General features: G+C 32.6%; 1 protein-coding gene and 1 long non-coding RNA gene across 3 annotated transcripts; one reads left to right on the top strand and one right to left on the bottom strand.

The window, feature by feature from the left end:
- LOC109948628 (putative pinene synthase) lies at window positions 1,833-2,963 on the bottom strand. Its single transcript, XM_020562290.1, has 3 exons — window positions 2,922-2,963; window positions 2,019-2,288; window positions 1,833-1,922 (listed from the first exon to the last, which is right to left on the bottom strand). Exons 1-3 carry the CDS (start codon window positions 2,961-2,963, stop codon window positions 1,833-1,835), a joined length of 402 nt encoding a protein of 133 aa, XP_020417879.1.
- Window positions 6,397-9,294, top strand: LOC18779989. Of its 2 annotated transcripts, XR_002271322.1 has the most exons (5): window positions 6,397-6,868; window positions 7,010-7,131; window positions 7,262-7,410; window positions 7,818-7,952; window positions 8,790-9,294. It is a non-coding gene; the product is annotated as an uncharacterized LOC18779989 (long non-coding RNA). The 2 variants fall into 2 exon arrangements; XR_002271321.1 differs by lacking the exon at window positions 7,010-7,131 and having other exon boundaries at window positions 6,408-6,868.

The following is a 10,271-nucleotide window of genomic DNA, read 5'->3' as shown; positions in this document are numbered from 1 at the left end:
TTAATTAGGTACATCGTTGTTTTTGAACAGCCATTTGAATCTCCATTTTTTAGTTGTCTAAGGTGGTATTACACGACGGTGTTTTTAGAACCGTCGTCTTTTTAAAAACCACGACGGTTTTCACTTAGACCGTCGTTGTTTTCTGGTCGTCTTTTTCACTTTTTGTAGTAGTGACGTGTGAAAGCTCAAAGACCACACAAGCTCGATGTCACCCAATATGTGTTGTCCACATATTAGCCTTGAAAGTTCGGCACACGTACAGGGCGTGTTGAGAGTGTTTGTCCCACATTGAAAAATTAAGGGGAGTTGAGGTTTATTCCCTAAGTCCTTAGAGTTCATTTTATACAAGGATAAATTTGTCTTTAAAATTTTGAATATAAGGTGAGTTAGAAAATAAGACATCGGTGAAAATAGCAGCATCGATTTAACCAATCTTATAACACATCAATCAATAATTGCTTATTAGAATTTAAAGGTTCTTTTATTTTTATTTTTGGTTTTTCTTTTGATTTTCTGGTAGATTTCCATTGTATCCGATCAACCAATCTTGTAACACATTAATTATTGCATTCAATTATGCATCGGGCAAGCTTTCGATGTCCAATATTTGCATAACTATTATGTATGTCACGTAACATACACTGATGATTATTGTAGGTGAGCATCTCCAAGGGAGTATCGGTGCGTTTAAATGAGGGAAATAAACTTGAGATTTTGATAAAAGTCAGAATTTCTAAATTGACATGAACCAATTCCTGTATTTGGATATAAAAAAAAATATAAATTTAAAATTTTCGCTTGGAAAAAAAATGGACTTTTGAGATCATAAATCCCAACTTTAAATTCTATCTAAAAGTCATCATTTCTAAAATTCCAAAAGAGATTGAGTTTTTAAAAAAGATAACTTTACAAATAAAGGTTAAATTTCATGTTTTTAAATTCGTTACCCAAACAAGAAACTTCACAAATTCTAGAACATTAATTTCCGTCATTTATGAAATTCTTTATACTTTAAAATTTTCTCATCCAATCGCACTATAAATGTCACATCATATACGGTCATGATAATTTCAGCAATTATTGTTTGAGAGGGGAGAGAGGGAGGATTATGAGGTGGAAATGTCGTTGGCGGTTTTGGATATTTTTTTTTTCCTTATATTATTTTTAAAGAGTTATAAGATTGATTGATTGGATGTAATGGGAATCTGCCATTATTGAAAAAAAAATAAAAACAAAAACAAAAACAAAAAAAAGACAAGAAAAAGAAAAAGAACCTTTAAATTCAAATCTGCAATAATTGATTGATGTGTTATCAGATTGGTTAAATCGTATATGCAGAGTAAGTTTTTTACAAAGTCATGTTGGACTGCTGTCTCATGTTATTATAATTTCCTAACCTCTCATTTGTTGAAGTTCATGTGATTAGGCGGTTCTTCTTTTTTGTCAAAATAATATAACCGCGGCGTTATTATTTTATTCAACCATATTTTAGGAGAAAACAGTACACATTATTTGCAACATGGACTTATCAAACTCAATAATCATATCAATGAAAGGGCTCCTTTTTGTGCAAAGACTGAACAAGATTGAAATCTAACTTTGCAAGTTTCAACAAAGCTTCATTGTGTGAAGCTTCATCTTGGTAGATTGACATGTAACGCCTGGCACATACCCTCTCTAGATCTTTTCGCAAGGTCTCTCCAAGGCTTGAGTGATTTGTTCTGCATGTTCGTAGCTTCCATGAGCTTGTGCAGTAGAGTCAAGGGTGAGTGGTGGTGAAAGCAAGAGCTTCATCTAGTATTTCTTCTCCCCGTACGTCTAGATGCCCGGCTTCATAAAGGCTTAGCATCCCTGGAAACATCAATAATTAAGCATTCCTTGAAGCTGCCATTTTCATCTTTGAACTTGTTGAACACATCTGCCTGATTGTCATAAAAATGAAAAGGGATTAGTTGGCAAAAATCAGTCACATTACACTTAATACATTATAATTTGTTGATTAACTTACCACATGAAACCTTATATATATGTTGTCTTAGTAGCCGGAAACCAAGAGCAACGTTGTATAGATCTCCATCATCACTAAAGCCATGGTCACGAAATGCAGCATGCATACGCTCCAATGCTTCTTCAATTTCACATTCAAAATGGTATGCCACGCCAAGGCGCTGGATTGCATCAATAAACTTGAGCTGATGTGAAAAGTCACCTGCACTAGTTGTGAATACTTCCCTCCTCGCTACTTCTTTCAGCTCGTTAACTTCTTGTTGGTTCCGGGCATTTGTTATCTGCGGCCGGTAATTAATTAAATAAGCAAAACACGAGTGAAATTATTTTTTTCAGAAAAATTAACATGAAATATAATGATAATTTGCATGAGATTACAATGTCTTGGGAATCATAGTTGATAAACCGATCACCCCAAATGCTTGGTGGGAAGTTTGCTGTCCGCCGCCGAATAATTTCAAGCTTGGCATTTGGTGATTGAGCTGCTGCACAAACTTGGATTAGGATTCAACTAAGCAAGTTATTTAATATAATTTAAATTTAAATTTATTGTATTTTTCAAATTCCAAAACTACCCCTATTTATAAGTGAATGTGTTATTGGGGAGGGGGAAGGGGTGTGTGGGGTGGTTAACTAATGACACACGTTGAATTTTGAAAGATCTCCAAATAGTTGTAATGGATATAGAAATTAATTTAGAAACTTATTTGAAATTAAATATTAAAGTCAACATTAACATATTAGTAATCTATATGTGATTAACGTTTTGGTTTATTTAATAAAAAAAATGATGTTGTTTTCTTTTTATGAATTATACGACTCGTAATCTATTGGCAAAATTGTAGCAATGGTCCCTAGACTAAACCCCAACTTCACTTTTCGTCCCTGACAATGCTAAATTGTTACCATTGTACTTTAATTATGCCTCCAGTTTCAGAAACTGTCTTTTCTGTCATCGCAATCAACTTTTTCGTTTAATTTGATGACATGGCATGGACAAGTCCTACTCAGCATGGACAAAAATTTCTTTTCACACCAAATTTTATTTTAAAAAAAAAAGAAAAAAAAAAAGAGGAATGCTAGAAACCTTCTCTCTAACCTTCTCTTTTGGACCTTCTCCCTTCTTCTCATGACAAGTGTCACTTTCCTTACGCTTAAAACAATGTCATTAATGTATCACACAAACTAATTTTTGTTTTCCAAATATACCCTTCTTGAATGTATTAACTCTTTTTAATAACAATCTAGTTTTTTTACAACTTTCTTATTATCTTGTTAAAAAATTAGATAAGAAAATAAAAACTGAAGTTTTTAAATTTTTTTTTCCAAAGAGGACGTATGTTTTGTTAAACACAAAATACTGATGATCTCACTTTCATGATAACAATGTCATGAAACAAACTTTAATTTTTTTTAATTTTAAAAATGACTTTTTTTCTTATTTAATTTTTAACAATATGCTAAGGAAATTGTAACAAATTTTGGATAAGTTGAAGGAAATATAAAAACAAATATATTTAATAAGAGTAAACTTGGAAAACAAAAACTAATTTGTGTGATGCATTAATGATATTGTTTTAAGTGTAAGAAAAGTGACACTTGTCATGAGAAGAAAGGAGAAAGTCCAAAAGAAAATATTAGAAAGAAGGTTGCTAGCCTTCCTCAAAAAATAAACCTATCTCATCTCTCTCCAATTTCTTCTTGCCCCCACCTCCACCCGATTTCTTCTTCCCCTCCCCGCCACACCCATTTCTTCTCTCTCTCTCTCTCCAATTTCTTCTTCCCCCCACCCGATTTCTTAAACTCCCCCACCAAACCCATTTCTTCTTCCCGCACCCTACTCACCCCACCAATTTCTTCTCCCACCCGATAACCCACATCAGACCCCACACATCACAATTTTTGGTTTTTTGCCCAAATTAATTTTGACACTTGGGCTCTCACCCAGTGGCTCCTTCAGATGTGGAATCTTTATTTTGTACTCCTCTTTTGAGATAAATCTTGTTTTTTCTTGCTCTTCTTTTAAATCCTGGTAATGTTTCAATTGTTGTTCTTCAATCCCTCAATTTTTTCCTCCCAAATCCCCTTATCTTACTGCTCGATTTTCTGATAATCCAAGTCTAGTGAGAGGATTCACACGCAATTAACTTTCCTTTCTTCCCTCTGCGTAAACTAAAACAATAAATATTAGTCGAGATTTTGTTTTCCTATTTTGTTGTTTGGCAGAAAATTGAATTGGAAGACAGCAAACGTGTAGGTGCCTGCGTGAGCACTCAAATAACAAAACTAGAAATAAAAAAAACAAGCCTCACTTTTTCTCTTTTCTGTAGTTGCTGGGGTTCTGGGCTTCGTGGATGATTTTTTTGTTCTCACTTTTGTGCCCTTATTTTTAATGGAAAAGGTGATTGAGATAACAGAAATGACGATTTCTAAAAGTGGAGGTATAATTAAAGTACTATTGTAACAATTTAGCAATGTGAGGGAGGAGTAAAGTTTGGGCTTAGTCCAAGGACCATTGCTATAATTTTGCCTAATCTATTTTATTATCGTTTTGTAAATAATAGTGTACATTCTAATTATGTTGAAAAATAATTTGATAATCTATTTATTGTTTGTTTTTTGAAAAATATTTTTTCTTAAATGAACATATTTTTTCTCTAAATAATGTAACTATTTTTTTCTCTAAATAATGTACCTTTTTTTTCTCTAAATAAAGCATCTATTACTTGTTTTATGAAAAATAATTTGATCATCTTTTTATTGTTTGTTTTATGAAAACTTTTTTTTTTTTTAAATGAACCTATTTTTTCTTTTTAAAGAATGTACCTATTTTTTTCTCTAATAATGTGTACCTAGTAAACCAATTTACCTAGTATAATGAACTTATTTTTTTCTTCTAAATAATGTACCTATTTTTAATTTATAAAAAATGTGCATAAATTTCAATTATACAACGTACCTATTTTCTATAAATTATTGTGTACGTATTTTTAATTAATGAAAAATGTACGGAAATTTCAATTACGAAGTAACTTACCTGGTTTTTTTTTTTAATTTTTTTGGTAAATAATATACCTATATTTTTATACGTATATATATATTTATATTTATATTTTTCATAAGTACATTATTGGATATGTAATTTACATTTATTTTTTTGGTTTGCAATTTTAGGGAGCGATATGTTAATAGAGGGAATGGCAACAAAAAAAAAGGGGTGAATGATATGCTATTAATAGGGAATTTTAATTACAATTATGGAAATTAATGAAATGCTTGGAATAAATTATAAATAAATTATGAAGTCTGATAGCACTGATGTAAAAACATAGGAATACTATGACATCTTATATCCCACTAATTATTTAAGTTTGAAATTGAGTTTTACACATAGATTTATAGAATTATGGGTATATATCTTGGAAATAGAAATTATAGGGACTTATATTGGACAGGTACTTTTTTTTAATAGATAAAAATCAGACGGCACTTATTAGTACTGTTTTCTATATGCTTCGAGCTTTGCTATGAAACTATGAAATGCATTGATGGTAGACTAATGTATATATAGGCAAGGGTTGGGATATAAGATTATTGCAAAGCAAGAATAGAATCGTGCATAGCAGAAGATAGATTCATATAAGGGAGATTCACTATTATATCCAATATAGGGGCCCAAATTATAAAAATACCCTATATAAAATGGACTTTAGAAACACACCCAAAACTCATTTACAACATTACAAAAAGGCTTTTAACTTCTTATAAATTACAAAACTACCATCAATTTCTTAAAACAAGCTCAACCCCAAAATCTCATAAAAATACCCAAAACACACAATAAAGCATCAAAGTAATTTAATATTCAATATTAAATTCAATAAGGCCAGCTATCATTTTTTTGGGTTTTTTTGGGTTTGTTTATAGAAATTCAATGGTGTAGGGTTTATTTATAATATTAGTGCTAAGAATGGGTGTATCACTAAATATCTCTTCATGTAAACCATATAATAAGTTTCAAAGCAATAATTTCCATGTAATGTTGGGATATATATTATCTTTTTCCTTGTAATGTTTTTCTCAAGTAACATATTGGGCCATTGGCTGGATTTAGAGAAGATGTTTAGCGTTTGCCATTTTGCCTCTTTTAAAGCTAGCATAGTGGTGAATCGATGATGATGGTACTTTCCTCTTCAATACATGAGTTAAATCAATATAATCTAACAATCTACATGCGCCATGCATCCACATGTTTTTAACGTGAGAGAGACATGCGTTACCCTATATTGCAATAATTCTGGCTAGATATGGTTGATGTGACACTACAAGAAAAATATACTATGACAACACGTTATTAACAACGTGCGTAAGTTAGCGTTGTGGAATTAGACTTTCCACAACGTGCAGAAGGTGCATGTTGTGTTATACAACTTTCAACAACGTGCATTTAGTGCTCGTTGTGGAAATGGAATTTTGGGGAAGTTCTAACAACGCACCTGTGCGTGTTGTTGTATATGGAGTTCAACAACATGCAACGCATATTGTCAAAACTATATCAGTTTACTACAGTAAAAAAATTCCTGAAAAAACTAGCCGAATTTTTTTGTGGGAAAAACTCCCGCACTGTTCCACTAAATATTTCAGTCTCCCTCTCAAATGTTTTATCGTCTCCTCTCTTTCTTTAGTCTTTCTCTTTATCTTCTAAACTCTCATTTCTTCTCTCTCCATCTCTTGCGCTGGCCTTCTATGTCGCTCCTCTCTCACAATCTGGTTTTTTGTTTGTCGTTGGCTCTCTCTCTCTCCCAGCCTCTTCCTCCATTCCCGAGTAGATTATCCAACACTCTCAGCCTCTTTATGACAGGTAAAAGCTTTGCTTCTCTTCCTCTCTCTTTTTAACTATGTATGATTTAGATTATTCAAATCAAGCTTAATGGTATTTCAATCTAGGATTATGGTCTAGGGGTTTTGACAAATCGATTTCAATGTTCCTAATATGCTTTAGGGTTAAACTATTTGGGTAGTGAATTGTAAGTCAGAACAAATCGATTTCAAAACTCGTCATCTCTATGGAACCGTCTCTAGGAACAAATCTCCAAGTACTCCTTCGATACTCTCCTCTACAGAGTACTTCTTTTTCTTCTTATTCTTTTAATTTGCAATATTTGTTGTTTTCCCTTCATTTTCTCTTAATTCTTTTTAATTATTTCGAATTTGCTTTTCATTTCCATATACTGTATCGGTTTCTTGAATGCAGAATTTGGTGATTTGGCATCTATTGATAGTTGGCCTATGTAGGCTTGTGTTTGGTTTGTTTAGAACCTACCAGAGTCCGCTAGGGACCTCCTGCCCAAGTTTTTGAAGCACAATACCCTCTCCAGCTTTGTTAGGCAATTGAACACCTATGTATGTATCTCTCTCTCTCTCTCTCTCTCTCTCTCTCTCTCTCTCTCTCTGTGTCTTTGCTCCTCATGGTTTATGCTTTTATTGGTGATTGAATTTTTACCAACAATTGATGGAAACATAGATTGATTTTATTTGTGGAGTACGTTTATAGTTTACCCAAATCTAAATCATTTAGGAGTATGAGGCTACTGAGAAAAACCTAAATTTTTTGGCTAAGAAAGGAAAAGGAAGAAAGGTGGCAATTTTGAGATAGTAGTTTTGTTGAGTATGGCTTGGAGCAGAGTCAAGTCTTTAACCATCTCGACTTGGTCTTTCAGTTCTTACATGTCTTCTTTTTTTCTTATTTCTTTTTTTAAAATTCATTCCTTTATATGTGTTTTTTATCTGAACCTCAATTCAATTTGCAGGAAATTCAAGAGAGGAAATTCATAAGAGAAAAAGAATCATTTTGCTGGATATACTGATTCATGTAAGAATTTGTTTGTCTCAATTGTCAACTAATTCACACACAGATGGCTGCCCTGCTTGCTATTGATCTTGAGGTATGTATGGATTGCTTGTTCTATGTATGTTTTATAAAGCTAGAACAACCTTCTTAGATCCCAAAATTTGCATAGAATCTGTAATCTCATATAAACTATGCTCTAACATTTTTTCTGAGGTTACAATAGTGGTGCATGTGCTTGTATCGTTTTCTTTTTATCCTAATTTTATAAGTACTACTGATTGGGGTAATGGTATATCCTCATATTTTGGGAAGTCAGTTATATATTAGTAAATGCTTCTCTGTTCAAAGCCTTGCATTCTTGTCTTTTAACACTTGTAAAATTGAATCTAGAAGGTGGAGACCAGAATGAGGATCGTTGCTTCTAGTGAAGGGAAAAGCAAGTCCTTCGTTCGCACATTCATTTAAGTGTCATCGTTCTTATTTATCATATTTTAAACTTTTACATGTTTTTTTCTTTCTCTTTTTGGTGGATTTTCTGGCATTTTGTGTTTGGTTCTATGTGATATTAGAAAAAGTGCATGATTTAACAGACATAAAAGATTACTTTAACGATGCGAAATCAAGTTTGTAATGAAGATAGTGTGAATTACAAAACACGAGATAATTGAAGAGCTCAATGTGAATGTTTATCATCCACAACTATTGGATCAAATCCTAACAAACTAACTACTAGCAATTATATATATATGTTCTCAATGTGGGTTGGATAGATGGGTTCCATTAGCAGCTTCATCCCGAATTGTAAGTATTATTCATATTTTCTTATACTATTTATTGAAACTTACGTGTGCATTTTTTTTTCTTTCTCAATGCACATAGTTTATGTTTAGAAAATCATTATCTCTGTTTTTTATTGTCCAAACCTTTTCAGAAGATATTTAAGAGGGTGAAAAAAGCTTGGAAGCATGGTAAGGATCAGCTTGGTAGATTATGTGATGAAGAGTTTGTTGATATTGGTACAAGTGAAAGAACTATAAAGGAGAAGCTTAAGTGTACCTTATTTAGTGATTATGAAGGTATACATTTATATATGTAGAACTTGACTTGTAGGATAATCATGTATATCAATTTGGTTTAGGTTTATTCTTGTAATTAGGCATGTAGTTAGAAGTCCTAGAATACTTCAATCTTCTAGATTTTATTTTATTTTATTGTACTTTTGATATTGTATGCTTTTGAATATTAATAAGTAATTGATACGGTTTTTTGTTGATGGAAAGTCAACAAAAAATGAAACGGATTATGTATTTTTCATGCAATAAGGTGATTATAGCGATTGGAAATAATTATAACATAATAATATTTAATATCACAACGTGCAAAGGCTGTTGTTAAAAAGTTAACAACAACGTGCATATGAACGTTGTCAATTAGGTATTCAACAACACGCTGAACAAGTTGTTGTCAGCCTCTTCCACAACATGCGTGCATTGCATTTACTGGTGTTGACAACGAGCACTAATATCAACAACAACATGCGAAGCGTGTTGTTGAAAGCTGTGAACTTTTTAACGACATCGGCTTCAACAACGTGCACCGCATGTTGTTAATACCCTTCAACAACGCACAATGTGTGTTGTTGAATGACTTTTTTCTTGTAGTGTGATCTTGTACGACTTATGATTCATAAGTAAAGTTTTATCCTATTGAGTTTTCTTTGGGAATGTTTTAACGAGCCCACTCAGAAATATAACGTATTTGATGTCACTTGTTTGGTGGTAATGGAATTTTGATCTTCCTCTAAAAAAAGGTAACAAGTTAACACATGTAGCTAGCATTGTTATATTATAAATTTCTCTCTTCAGTTTTCACTTTAAAATTAGATTTTGAGGGAAACTTATTGTGGGTGGATTTTGTTATTTAACATTGCCAATGGAGGAGTTGGCAGCCCCTTTTAATAATTTTTTTTTAATGTTTATATAAACGACATTCTTCTTTAATCTAATCTAAAGTCGGGGAGGGGGAACACCTTTATTGTTATCAAGTTTTTTCTTATAAATTTTTTTTGGTAGTTGCAATTAGGGGCGGACACATGTTGGGACAAGAGGGTTAGCACGACCCCTTGGAATGCCAAAAATTTGGCTGTGCACTCCATGAACGACCCCTTGGACAATAGCTGAAAGACCTCTTGTGTGCACACCAGGTGCTCAATGAAAGTCCCGGCCTATTTGCCTTGCTCTGCTGCACAACTGAGCATAATTTTTTATTTTTTTATTTATAAAGCGAGCCTTGCCAAAAGACAACGTTTGGTCCAAGGCTCAGTCAAAAAAAATTTTAATTGACCTGGCCCGAAAATGACGTCGTTTTAGGCCAAGTTTAAAAAAAAGAAACGAAAAAAAAAGATCAACACTTA

This window comes from Prunus persica, chromosome G4 (assembly GCF_000346465.2).
Source record: "Prunus persica cultivar Lovell chromosome G4, Prunus_persica_NCBIv2, whole genome shotgun sequence".
Classification (NCBI taxonomy): Eukaryota; Viridiplantae; Streptophyta; class Magnoliopsida; order Rosales; family Rosaceae; genus Prunus; species Prunus persica.
Note: the sequence above shows the minus strand (reverse complement) of the source record. Positions and strands in the feature narration are given on the sequence as shown.